This window comes from Malaclemys terrapin, chromosome 14, assembly GCF_027887155.1.
Source record: "Malaclemys terrapin pileata isolate rMalTer1 chromosome 14, rMalTer1.hap1, whole genome shotgun sequence".
NCBI classification, from domain to species: domain Eukaryota; kingdom Metazoa; phylum Chordata; order Testudines; family Emydidae; genus Malaclemys; species Malaclemys terrapin.
The window spans coordinates 27,135,466-27,149,401 of record NC_071518.1 but is presented as its reverse complement, the minus strand read 5'-3'; the positions used below and the strand labels follow the sequence as shown (position 1 = coordinate 27,149,401).

At 43.5% G+C, this 13,936-nt stretch overlaps 1 protein-coding gene across 5 annotated transcripts in view; it reads left to right on the top strand.

Moving 5' to 3' along the window:
- The first annotated feature begins 1,286 nt into the window (after nt 1-1,286).
- Nucleotides 1,287-13,936, top strand: part of LOC128848926 (nuclear receptor coactivator 5-like) — a 31,360-nt gene continuing 18,710 nt past the window's right edge. For 4 of the 5 annotated variants that reach the window (XM_054049208.1, XM_054049205.1, XM_054049209.1 and 1 more), the window contains exons 1-4: nt 1,287-1,379; nt 5,501-5,567; nt 10,113-10,145; nt 13,418-13,498. In XM_054049208.1, the coding sequence (XP_053905183.1) occupies nt 5,509-5,567; nt 10,113-10,145; nt 13,418-13,498 (173 nt within the window). In that variant the 5' untranslated portion in view covers nt 1,287-1,379; nt 5,501-5,508. The remainder of the gene's footprint in view (nt 1,380-5,500; nt 5,568-10,112; nt 10,146-13,417; nt 13,499-13,936) is intronic. The other variant, XM_054049207.1, reaches the window with a different exon arrangement.

The following is a 13,936-nucleotide window of genomic DNA, read 5'->3' as shown; positions in this document are numbered from 1 at the left end:
GGGAGGGATGGGTGCTGGGGGGGTTCCCATGGTGACCAGGTCCCCACAAGGGGCGGGGAGAAATGGGTGCTGGGAGGGGTCCCCATGGTAAGTGGGGTCCCGCAGAGGGAGGGGAGGGATGGGTGCTGGGAGGGGTTCCCATGGTAGTCAGGGCCCCACAAGGGGCGGGGAGGGATGGGTGCTGGGAGGGGTCCCCATGGTAAGTGGGGTCCCGCAGAGGGAGAGGAGGGATGGGTGCTGGGAGGTGTCCCTATGGTAAGTGGGGTCCCACAGAGGGAGGGGAGGGATGGGTGCTGGGAGGTGTCCCTATGGTAAGTGGGGTCCCGCAGAGGAAGGGGAGGGATGGGTGCTGGGGGGGTTCCCATGGTGACCAGGGCCCCACAAGGGGCGGAGAGGGATGGGTGCTGGGAGGGGTCCCCATGGTAAGTGGGGTCCCACAGAGGGAGAGGAGGGATGGGTGCTGGGAGGTGTCCCTATGGTAAGTGGGGTCCCACAGAGGGAGGGGAGGGATGGGTGCTGGGAGGTGTCCCTATGGTAAGTGGGGTCCCGCAGAGGAAGGGGAGGGATGGGTGCTGGGGGGGTTCCCATGGTGACCAGGGCCCCACAAGGGGCGGGGAGGGATGGGTGCTGGGAGGGGTCCCCATGGTAAGTGGGGTCCCACAGAGGGAGAGGAGGGATGGGTGCTGGGAGGGGTCCCCATGGTAAGTGGAGTCCCACAGAGGGAGAGGAGGGATGGGTGCTGGGAGGTGTCCCTATGGTAAGTGGGGTCCCACAGAGGGAGGGGAGGGATGGGTGCTGGGAGGTGTCCCTATGGTAAGTGGGGTGACGGGGTCCCACAGAGGGAGGGGAGGGATGGGTGCTGGGAGGTGTCCCTATGGTAAGTGGGGTGACGGGGTCCCACAGAGGGAGAGGAGGGATGGGTGCTGGGAGGGGTCCCCATGGTAAGTGGAGTCCCACAGAGGGAGAGGAGGGATGGGTGCTGGGAGGTGTCCCTATGGTAAGTGGGGTGACGGGGTCCCACAGAGGGAGAGGAGGGATGGGTGCTGGGAGGTGTCCCTATGGTAAGTGGGGTCCCGCAGAGGAAGGGGAGGTATGGGTGCTGGGGGGGTTCCCATGGTGACCGGGGCCCCACCGGGGGCGGGGAGAGATGGGTGCCCCAATCGTTTTCTCTCTGGGGCACAGTTCCCCGGCACCACCAAAAGGGGTCACTGTGGCGGGAGGCTGCAGCCGCTGCTGGCCCTGACGCTCCCTCTTCTCCTGGCAGCGCGGGGGAAGGGGAGGTGCTTCCATTTCTCCCCAGGCAGCCTCCGGCAAACCGGCCGCCGTTGCTTTGTGCGCGAGAAGCGGAGGCGGCGGCCGCTGCGTGGAGTCCCCGAGCCGTGAGTGCGGGGCTCCCAGGGCCTGCCGGGCCGCGGCCGAGAGGGGGGCAGGTCTGCTAGAGGGCGGGCGCAGGGGCTGTCCCCGTCCGAGCCTGGGAGCCCAGCCCCGGCGCAGAGCAGAGGGGAGGGTGGCGTCCACTGGGCGCCCTACGGCAGAGGGTTAAATGTCTCTGGGTCCGGCCCGAGCTCGGGATGCGGCGCGGAGCCCTGAAGAGCATCGGCCTCTAATTAACGTTGTTTGTGCAGCGCATCCTCTATCCCCAGGCCCTTTCCGCCCCCGACACGCAGCCATCCCGGGGATGGAGGGAGCCGGCTGGCACTAACGGGCTTCGGCTCTTGCCGGCCCATTAGCGAGCTTCGATTCAGTTCGTTATCGCTCTTTAACGCTGTATTTCCAACCATTTGTTAAGCCAGATAGAGATGCATCAATTTGTTTGTCTCCTTTTATATTGCACCATTCTGAGATCCATTGAACTTGGCACCTCTGTGGGTATTAAGCTTCTTCAATTGAGCTAACCTGGTTGAAAAATACACCTTTGTGCCTGTCAAGATGGGGCCTTGGTGTCTAGAAGGCTGCTCTAATCAGGTCACACTGTTTTCATAAACTATATTTTGAGAATACATCCAGACCATTTTGCCACTCTGTTACTTCTGAAATTATGCTGCAAAGAAACCAGTACTTAGGGTGACCATACGTCCCGTTTTGGCTGGGACAGCCCCTTTTTTAAGCCCTGATCAATTGGCAAGAGCAAACAGGACAAATGACCGCGTTTGTCAAAAAAGTGGGGTCAGACGGAACATGCGATGTCAGCCCTGCGTGGGGGTTCGGGCCAGCCCCACACAGTGTCCTGCTTTCCCTTGGGGAAATATGGTCACCCTACCAGTACTGGACTTCAAATTCATATTGATAAAATGTACAAGTGCTTATATATGAATGCTGGAAGTCTAAATACTAAGATGGGTGAACTAGAGTGTCTGTCGTAAATGAGTAGGTTGGTATAATGAGCATCATGAAAATTTGGTGAAATGAGGATAGTCAATGGGACACGGTAATACAAGGGCTCAAATATATAGGAATAACACAGTAGGTTATGCTGTTTGGGGAATGGCACTAAAAGAAAGCATAGAGTCAAAATAAAAATCTTAAATTAATCAAATTGTACTGTAGGAGCTCTGTGGATAGAAATTCTATGCTTGAACAGTAAGAGTTTAGTAGAAGGAATGGTGACAATGATTGTGAAATGCTTAGGGAGATTAGAGAGGCTCCAAAGGCAGAAAATGCAATAATAATGGGGGATTTCAACTAACCTCATATTGACTAGGGCCCCCACTAGAAGCAGGGACAGCATGAATGAATGCAGCTTGTCTTGGAACCCACGTAGGGAGAGGTAATTTTTGATTTAGCACAGGATCTGGTCCAACTGGCAAATATAGCTGAACCGCTCAGTAATAGCGGCCATAATGTAATTACATTTAACATCCTTGTAGGGTGGGAAATTGCCAGAGAAACCCACCACAGTAGCATTTAACTTAAAAAAGGGGGCAATAACAAAAATGAGGAAGCTAGTTAAATGGAAATTAAAAGGAACAGTCACAAAGGTGAAATGCCTGCAAACAACATGCAGACTATTTAAAAACACCTTGATAGAGGCTCAAGCTAAATATTTTTGTCCTACCCTCCAACCCCCCCCAAAACAAAACAGTAAGAGGACCAAAAAAATGCCACCGTGGCTAAACAGCAGAGTAAACAAGGTCGTTAGAGGCAAAAAGGCATCTTTTAAAAATTGGAAGTAAAAATCTTACTGAGAAAAATAGGAACGTAAACTCTGGCAAGTCAAATGTAAAAGTATGATTAGGCAGTCCAAGAAAGTTTTTGTGTTCTAGGCTAGTTGCTCTAAAAAAATTGCCGTTAGAATTTGAAAAGTATTTCAGAAGCAGGAAGCCTGCCAAAAAGTCAGAGGGACCACTGGATGATAAAGGTGCTACAGCAGGGGTGGGGAACCTTTTTTCTATCGGAGCCGCTAGCCCACAGAAAAAATTGGTTGCGGGCCACACATAGCCCCATAGGGGGCGGTAGGGCTCGGGGCTTCCCCCCGCAGTGGGTCAAGCCAGCTCTCATGGCTTCAGCCCTGTGGGGGGGCCTGGAGGCTTGGGGCTTCCCCTAGGCTCCGGGCTGGGGCCAGAAATGAGGAGTTCAGGGTGTGGGAGGGGGCTCCAGTCTGGGGCAGGGAGTTGCGGCTCCAGCTGGGGGTGCGAGCTCTTGGGTGGGGCTGGGGATGAGGGGTTTGGGTTGCAGGAGGGGACTCCAGGCTGGGGCCAAGGGGTTTGGAGTGTGGGAGCAGGCTCCAGGTAGGGTGTTGGAGGAGGTTTGGGGTGCAGGCTCTGGGAGGGAGTTTTGGTGCAGGAGGTGGCTCAGGGCTGGGGCAAAGGGTTAGGGTGGGGATGTGGGGTCTAGGAGGGGGTTAGGGTGCGGGAGGGGGTTCTGACCTGGGTTGGAGTGCAGGTGGGGGTGCAGGGAGGGAGTTAGGGTACTGGGGGGTTCAGACCTGGGGCAGAGGGTTGGGGTGAGGGTGCAGGGAGGGGGGTTCCAATCTGGGACAGGGGATTTGGGGTGTGGGCTTCGGCCAGGCGATGCTTACCAGGGCTTTGGAGCGGAGCCTGGAGCGGAGCCGGAGCACAGCTCCAAAGCCCCGGCACTTACCTCAGATGGCTCCCGGTCGGTGGTGCAGCATGGCTAAAGCAGACTCCCTGCTAGGCAGAGGAGCCAGGCAGCTCTGTGTGATGCATGCCCCCTGCGTCCGCAAGCACTGCCCCTGCAGCTTCCGCTGGCCGCGGTTCCTGACCAATGGGAGCTGCAGAGCTGGCGCAGGGGGCGGGGGTAGTGCACGGAGCTTTCCTGATCGCCCCAGCTCCTAGGGGCCATAGAGACATGCCTGTCGCTTCCGAGAGCTGCGCAGAGCCGACTGGACTTCTGGCAATCCAGCGAGCGGAGACTTGCTGCGGGCCAGATGAAATGAAACAATGGGCTGGATCCGGCCGTAGGTTCCCCACCCCTGTGCTACAGGAGCACTCAGGGAACACAAGGTATTTGCAGAGAAGCTAAATGAATTCTTTGCATCAGTCTTCGCTGCAGAGGATGTGAGGGAGATTCCCACACGTAAGCCATTGATTTTAGGTGACCTATTTTAGGAATTGTCCAAGTTTGAAGTGTCAGTAGAGAAGGTTTTTGAATATATTGATAAATTAAACAGTAAAGAGTCACCAGGACCAGATGGTATTCACCCAGGAGTTTTGAAGGAACTCAGACATGAAACTGTAGAACTTCTAACTGTGGTATGTAACCTATTGCTTAAATCAGCCTCTGTAACAGATGACTAGAGCATAGCTAACATAATACTGGATTTTTAAAAGAGACTCCAGAGGGGATCCTGGCAATTACGGGTCATGAAGCTTAACTTCAGTACCAGGCAAATTGGTTGAGGTTATAGTAAAGAATAAAATTCAAACAGCTAAATGAACACAATATGTTAGGGAAGAGTCAACACCACTTTTGTAAAGGGAAACCATGCTCCTCAATCTATTAGAATTTTTTGAGCATGTCAACAAGTATTTGGATAAGGGTGATCCAGTGGATATAGTGTTCTTGGACTTTCAGAAAACCTTTGACAGGATCCCTCGCCAAACGCCCTTAAGGCAAAGTAAGCAGTCATAGGGTAAGAGGAAGGGCTTCTCATGAATCAGTAACTGGTTAAAAGACAGGAAACAAAGAGTAGGAATAAATGGTCATTTTTTGCAGCAGAGATGTAAATAGCAGGGTCCCCCAAGGATTTGTATTGGGACGAGTACTGTTCAGCATATTCATAAATGATCTGGAAAAGGAGTGAACACATTTACAGATGATACAAAAAATTACTCAAGATAGTTAAGGTTACTGCAAAAACATACAAAGAGATCTCACTCAACTAGAGATGATCCACAAGCTTGGTTATGAAATACAATATTTTTAACAAGTTGCAAGCTGTCAGTTGTTTAAAAAAATTGCAATGTACTATTGCTGTTTAAAGACTGTTTTCTCACTTCACTTGTGAAGAGAATAAATGCAATGTATTTTGTTTCCCTAGGAATTAAAATGTCATCTTGGGTTAAGGTTACCAGGGGTCAAGTTCAGAAACCTATTGTGGATAAAAGGTAAAGTAAAATAAATATAAACACTTGAACATTTGTTTCTACAGATACTTATGAAAACACTAACACTTATTTTCATATACGAGTCTGAGAATTGTGGTCATTTCACTGTCATTGTTTTAAAATTCAGTCACTTTAAAGAGTTGAATGTCTTTAACAAAACAAACATGCATATATATAGAATATATAAAAAGGAAAATAGAAACAGTCACACCCAATTCTACTTACTATAATTCTATGAAATACATAATTGTATTCTTTAAGGCCCCATTCCTGGGAAGACTTCATCATATTAACTTGATGCAGTGAGTTGTTCCATTGACTACAGGGGGATTACTTAGGGCTTGGCTACACTTTCGGATTCACAGCGCTGCCGCGGCAGCGCTGTGAAGCGCGAGTGTAGTCACGCCACCAGCGCTGCGAGAGCTCTCTCGCAGCGCTGCAAGTACTCCACCTCTCCGAGGGGAATAGCTTGCAGCACTGCGAGCGAGCGTGCAGCGCTGCAGGCACTGATTACACTGGCGCTTTACAGCACTGCACTCGCTGCGCTCAGGGGGGGTGTTTTTTCACACCCCTGAGCGCAGCACGTGCAGCGCTGTGAATTGCCAGTGTAGCCAAGGCCTCTGTGTGTGAAGTTAATCACATGCTTAAAATTGGAGCCTATGTTTAGCATGAAACAGTGATAGTCTACTTCTATAATCTAGAAAACAAATTAGCTAAGCATTTAAAATATCAACATATGAACATTTGGTATCTGCTGGAAATTGTTACTTTTATCTTGTGCATTTTATGTTATGAAACAATAGCTTGAAAGGAACTTTGTAGTCAGTATGAGAACTACAATTTGTAAAATTTTCTGAAATGAATATTGTATATACTGTTGTTAGTGTCATTTGTGTAACTTATAGAGGAATAAGGAAGTACTCTATCCAGTTGTTGGTAGTACTGTACTGTTTGAACACACTCTGATGTCTGTGCGAATCGGTGTTCAAAAACATTCCTAAAATATTGTGCTTGGACAACACATTTTCAATCAGTCAGTTACATTTTCAATTCTAACTTCTATGGGGTGAAATTACTCCTATGCAGAGGACTAGCACAAAGTTTATGCACCACTTCAACCCCAGTTGATGTCCAAAAGCAGTCTTTACGTCCTATGAGAACTTAAGTGGTGTGCAGACCTTGTGCTGGTCCTCTGTACGGGGTGAATTTCACCCTTAAGCCCCGATCTTGCAATTTATAACATATGGATGGACTGTTGTGCCCACAAAGAGCCATGTTGATTTCAGTAGGGCTCCATGAGGGTGCAGTAGTTTGCCTACATGCTGTAAATTGCAGAATCAAGACTTTGAACATTTTTTCATATATATCAATGAGGACTAGTACATGACAAATAGGTTGTTTTTCAAATTTCATATCTCTTTGTTTTTGAAGGAGGGGGAGAAAATCAGTGTGTAAAAAAAGGTTTTTTGTGTGTGCTTGCATAACAAAAAACAATCTTGCACTGAAATTAAGCATGAGAAATCTCATCCACACTGATAAATTTGACATTCTAGTGCTCTAGTGGAAGGTCAGTTTGCGACTCAAAGAATTTCATACACTTCTTTCTGTAACTGTTGTTAAACATTTCAAAGGAATGGGCATAATAATTTAGAGCTAAATGGATGAACTGTGAAAGTAGAGAGCAGGGTTCGGTTGATGAGCCTAGTCTCCAAGGATTGGGAAGCAATAATTCACAGTTTTCTTACAGAGGAACTACTGTGGCTAATTATCAGCCAGTGTGCTGAAAGGTTTTGGCCTTTCACCTATTTTCAATGTGGATATTTGCTCAAGAAAAGGTTAAGGGGTTGGGTAAGGCCTAGAGTTCCCTCGTTTGCTCAAGTGATATTATGGCTGAGGTTAAGGTGTCCAGTAAAGGACCAAAATGAAACTAGATTACAACTTGTCTACATTAAAAGTATATTAAAATAGATAAGACGGACTATCTTTACAAAATACCCTTTGAACAAACTTACTCAAGGTAACACAGACATCAAAGCATCATCATATCAAGGGTAGAGATTGAAAAAATCATGTGCCTGCTCACCAGTGGGAAGCCTTCTGCATGCAGAGGCCTAACCAGCACTTCTTTGCAGAATTCAAACTTTCATATAAAAAACCCAGACCGTTTCTAGCCACTTCTGTTATGAAGATGACCTACTGAACATAAGCCAATGTGGTGGTAGTGGTGGTTTTCCTGAGTCTGCAGTGCCTCATAGCTGTGCCCACTAGCAATGTAAAATTAATAAGACTAATCACTCCTATTTGTGTGGGCAACCCTGTGGGCAGCAATGAAATAGTTGAGAGTATCAGTTTTGGTCTGCTGGCATCTGGCAAAATCTCATCAGCATAAATCAATGCTAGAATTTTTCATGCCCCCCATTCCCCAAAATAAATAAATAAATATATAAATAAAAAATCTGTGGTGTGGGAGAAGACTAGAGTCCCGGAAGCTTTTTCTGTGTTTTCCTTGCAGTATCCAGAGAAACGTCTTTTCTTTTCCAGTAGCTAGAAGTTGGTGAAGCTTCACATTTATCAGATATCAAGTAGCCAGATGCTGATATGAAAGCTGGAGCCCAATGCATGAATTCTAGCACTTCCATTACCTATGGCAGGAGGTTGTACTTTACAACACGTGATTCTTCCTGGAGATCACTGATGTGGAGGCTCTCTACTTATCTTTTGCATCTATCATTGGCTAGTAGGTTTACTCCTCTAGCTAGTAGATATTTAGTAACTTTGTCAATTTTCTGACCTTTGGGACACTAAAAGTCTTGACCTACACCAAGAAGCAATTTTTAGATTAATGAGAATTGACCCAGGAGGCACTAAGTCAAAACCTATTTCTTAATCTTCAGACCTCATGTAGAACTTCCAGGATATTTCAAAATGTTGCTCTTTTTTTTTTTTTTTTTTTTAAACTCAAGCAGTTAAATAGAACCTGACACCATCAGTTGAATTTAAGTAGCTTTTACATTCTCCTGTCCAATGACATTCATTTGAGAATAGTCAAAATAAATGAAGTAAGACCAAACAGCTGTCCTCATTATACTACCATTGTAGCTTGAAGAATCTGTTTCTTCTAAGTAATACATCTGTCAGTGTAATCCTAGATGTAGCTTTCTGCTGTCGTGCGTGAAGCCTTATAACTAACAGCTTAAATAGAAAGGCTTAGAGTACATTTTGATTTCTCAGTAATTAAATGCACAGAATATCTGAAACTCAGAGTGTGAAGACCCCTGCATGTTCAGGACAGAATTAGATATGAAGTGTCTTTTCTTTATGGTACAGAGAGGAAAAAAATCTCTCTCTCAATTGGTACAGGATCTTTTGGCATCCATGTCTAGATCTCATAGTGGTACTTTGCGCATAATCTGAGAGCATCTGGTAGCAGTGTCTATAGGAGATAATTAGGACAGCTCACTTGTTTCTTACTTTCCTCCTGTGCTGGTCATCTTATTTCTCTGTACGGTCCACTCTCCTATTGCACCATGTCACTTTAAAGTTCTAGTGTTAAAATTTCAAGCTATTGTAGAAGGTGTTTGAGACTAGATCTTCAGCCAGTCCCACTTTTGCATAAGACCATTTATTTATTACTGTAGCTACTTCATCCAGAAGTTCTGGAGGATTAAGATTATTATCCTAATTTTTGCTCAGTTACACAAGGGTAGTTTCTTAATCAATTTCTAATTCTTTTCTGAATGGCTTTCTAAATTTCATGTTTAGCAAGCAATTACCTTTATTTCTTTCCAAACTTTCATTTCCCTAAATAAAATTAATATACAGATCCAAGAACGTCTTTTGGTAAGGAGATCAGAATTTAGGATTTCTTATTTTGGCCAACAATTATTCTTGTCAGGTGAACAAAATCATGTATTTCAAAACCCTTTGAAGTTTGTCATGGAAAGGCCAGCTTTATCAACAAGCTGCATCTGGAAAAAGGGAAATCTTTTGTTAGACAGTAGTAAAGCAGCCAACTGGATCATTTTTGGGGTATGTTGTATAAATACATATAAAATATTCCTCTGTACACATCTCTTGATAGTTTATTAGAAATGGCAAGTTTACGAGCAATCTAGTGCCCTGCTATATGGCTCATAACTGCTGCATAGCTCATGGCATGAAGGATAAAATATAGATTACTAGTGTTAGTAGTTGAATTTCATTTAATCAGTATCGCTAACTCTCCTTTCTTTGCTCTTTTCCTCTTTCTACAATTGAGGTGAGTAAGGTTTGCATATGCCTCTGAGTACTTGGGGCTTTCAAGAGATAGCTTCAAGGAACACACCTACTCCAAAAATCAGATTCCTTTACAACACAACACAATTTCCATTTTTTCTTTAGCTTATTCGCTCCTTAAAACATTTTATGATAATCTGAAAGTGTGGTGCATAAGGTCTGTGCTGCTGAAGAAACTCAGCACATTTTACTAATCTTGATTTAACTGCTGTTTTTTTACGGTTTGTCGTCAATATAACTTAATCCAAGCTCTTTTCATTTTGGGTCCAGGCATAGACCCGGATGGATTCCACGCCTTCTGGAGTAAGTAATATGCAACAGATTTATTGAGTTTTTAAGTAGATTATAAAAAGGTGGACTTTTTCTTCATCCAGTTTTGTGTGTAAAAACGCTATTGTGCATTCTATTTGTAAGCGTACACTTGTTTTCCCTTCTAGATGTCTTCATAAGTTAGACTTGTATCAAAGTAAACAAAACTCCTTTAGTAAATGTTAGAGGGGACAATCTTACAGTTTTTGTTCACTTTTCCTTAATATTCCTTTAGTACTAGCATGAATGAGTTCTTGATCAGTCTTCAGGTCTTCACAATGTGCATATTATTTTCCCCAGTTTCTTCTATTCTTACCATTTTCTTTTCCCAAGTAGAGCCTCCTTAGCCTCTTATCTCCCTCTTCATTTCCTTCCCACATTCTCATATACTTTTTTATATTACCAACACAGTGATTTAAGACTTTTGTCTGTTTCTCCCAATTATGAGATAAACATTGATACTTCCCAGAATGCAGGATTTCTTCAAAAATAGTCAATGTGAACTAACTCTACAGTTGCATTCTTTTACTGGCTTTCTCAAAAGTTTTCTGATAATGGATGAAAACTTATAGAAGTTACTAGGTTTGTGTTTGTGGAAACAATATTTTATTTAGAATTATCCACCTTAGATTCCTGGCTATATCAGATTATTCCATCAAAATAATTAAGACTCCTGGAGAATTCAAATTCTTACTAACTAGGTTGAGAAACTAAGTTTTTAAAACTAAACTTCTGATCTTTTGGATATGGAAGTGTCCTCTTCTATTCTTTGCAGAAGAATTTTTGGACTACTATTGGGACCACCGCTTTTGTCCATCCAGTTATCCTTTCATCCTTGTTTCTTTCTTGCTATCTCAGCAGCAGCCATGCAATAGCACAGCCCAAAAGTGCTGATACTGGTAGAGCTGGCTGCAAGTGCAACAAGATAATGTTGCAGGATCCTGGTCCATGTCAAATGGCTGACATCTCCCAAGATGTTAGCACTTCTGTACTTGAGCAATGTGGTAATCTGTATTACCTGCTGCTGGGACCATTTATCTTGTGGTAGATTGGACCTACCTTATCAAGGTGCCTGGCATGCAACTAAGCATTAGGCACATCCAGTTTATATATAGTTAGTTCCTGAATAGGTTTTTGATGTGCTAGGATTTCCAAAGCAGTTTTCTAATTATCATGAATAGCTATCAGTTCCATTTTTCAGGTGATAAAATATTTGTAACTTTGACAACATAGTTAAAATATGAATAACTTAAGTCAACTACAGTGTATTTCAAGTGAAGCTGGCTCTCTACTGGTGTTGCAAGATTCCTGACCTCTTGACAAGAGATTTTTGTCTTAACTTTACCTTTTCTCCTATTGGTTGGTTGGCATCCAAATATCCTGCTGCTTTTCTTTATGGCTACTGATTTTGTTTTTGGACATCATCCTAGTCAGCCTGTGTTCCCATTCAAAGCAATTTACTTTTGACTTTTTCATGTTGAGCCGTCTGCTTATTCCTTTTATCCTATGGACTTCATATTGGCACTACCCTCATGAAACAAAATTGTACCAAGCCTATGTGATCCTTATCAAATCCCCAGGCACTTGGTCTATTAGTGACTTAAGTTTCTCATACTAGCCTTCCCCTATTCACCTCAGAGTAAGAAGGTTTTCCCAAATAACTCTTGTGATTCTTTCTGTGTCCAGTCTTTTCTCTATATCAAATCCTATCTTGCTCTTCTTTCTGATGAAGTAGAACTGAAATATTATAGACATTAGAGATCAAGTTCTGTTAGGGCTTTTAGTCAATCCTCTTGCCAGTGCAGAAAAACTTCATTCTTCTAACTGTAATACATAAACTAATTATGTAATACATAAACTAAACTCATTTTCTGTCCTTGATTTGTATGCAAATTTAGGGTGTCTTTTCATCAAGACAATTAAAACAGTATGTTTGTGTAAATATACACATTAGATTGTCTCCCTGTTCCCCCACCCTTTTTGTGTTGCTTGTTTTAAAGTGTAAGCTCTTTGAGGCGGGAACCTTGTCTAACAGTTTGTACAACACATAGCACTCTTTAACCCTAATCTTCATTGGGGCCTCTGGCTACCACCATAATATAAATATTAAGAATAAGAAAGTGAAGCACTCACCTGTGACCTTTTGTGTGAAAATATATTTGGCTTTGTTAGCATAGGCATCTCTTGCAGAACAAAATGAACCAGTGTATAGGATTGGATTTTTATAACAAATTAAATGCTTAAAATTATAGGTAATCTGAAGTTTACTACCATTCAAAAGCCTTGCTTAAATTGCATTTATATACTTAGTTTTTACCACATCTTGTTATGGGCAACAAATCAGTTAAGTCTTTACTGCAAGATCCAAAATCAGTTGTGTTAACATGTGCTTCAGACTCTACACTCACTAGCAACTATGGGTTCAGGGGAAAACGTTAGATCATCCAAAGCTACAGATAGAGGTGGTGTAAGCAGAATGTAAATAACACTTGCCCTAAAATGTCTCATCCCTGATTGCAAAACTTCATGACAGCTGGTATGACATCAACATTTCATTAAAAGGAAGAATAAAACGTCAGCAGAAGCTGGCTGTAAACAAAATGTAGCTGCTTTGTTTTATGTTATAAGGCATTTTTTCTAAGACTGTGCCTACTCTTCAAGCTAGGGACGTGATTTCCCCTGCTCCTACACACATGATAGCTCTTGTTGAGATAGCGCAAGTATAAATAATAGTACAGCTGCGTTAGCACTGATAGCGGCCATGGAAATATGGATGAGCTGGTTTCAGGCGAGTACATACTCGGCATGGTTCAGCCTTGCCTCCATGGCCACTACCAGTGGATGCACTGCTATTTATACTTGAGCTATCTTGATGAGAGCTATGTAAGTATGTGTGAGGAGCAGAGGAATCCCACCCCAGTTGGCTGTGTAGACCTAGCTCAATGCAGGCAAAACCTTACAAGGAAATATGAAAGTGTCACTGGCTTACAGATGCCCAAGATTTGTGAAGGAAAGTTTTTTAGGAATGTTTTGTCTTCCTTTGACTGAAAGGAAGATATGTTTTGCTTCACAATAATACTGCAGCCCTGGAATTAAGCAAATTCTTTTATAATAGCATTTGTTTTAAAACCAAAACAAACAGGAATTTGGAAAGTCCATTAAGAACTTTAGAGTACCAGTATGTAAAACTTAAACTTTTTAATTGTAGCTATGGAAAAGCTCTTTTGATCGAACATACCTAATCTCATATTTCTTGTCTCTCTTAGCATAAATCCTTATAGACCATACCAGAAAAGTCCTTATTCTCCCCAAGATGGTTATTCAAAGGACTTTGAAGATCTGAATAGGTAAGACACACTTTTCGATAGGATAACTATGTAAATGATTTAAAGGCGTTATGAACAACCCATTTGTCTGTAGGAAAATACTTCTGTCTATAAACAAGCTCACTTTTGTAATGACTATGTTTTGTGTCTGATATTTACATGACAAGAATTTGTATATCTGTTAAAACTTCCTAAATAGTTGAGTGTTTTGTTTTTTTTGTTTTTTTGTTTTTTTAAACACCTAGTTTGTTCATGGTATCTAATGTATAGCACCTGGGCACCCTACAGTTGTTTTAAAATAGAGTTAAAATAAGACTATTTCTATATGATGGTCAGACCCCAGTAGTAAAACTTACCAAGGTTGCACCCTGAAAACACCAAACTTTGAATCTTCAGAGGGGTGAATTTTGGAGGAGAGAGCTGTCTGTTGAAGATGCCCTGCCACTGATCTTAGAGTTC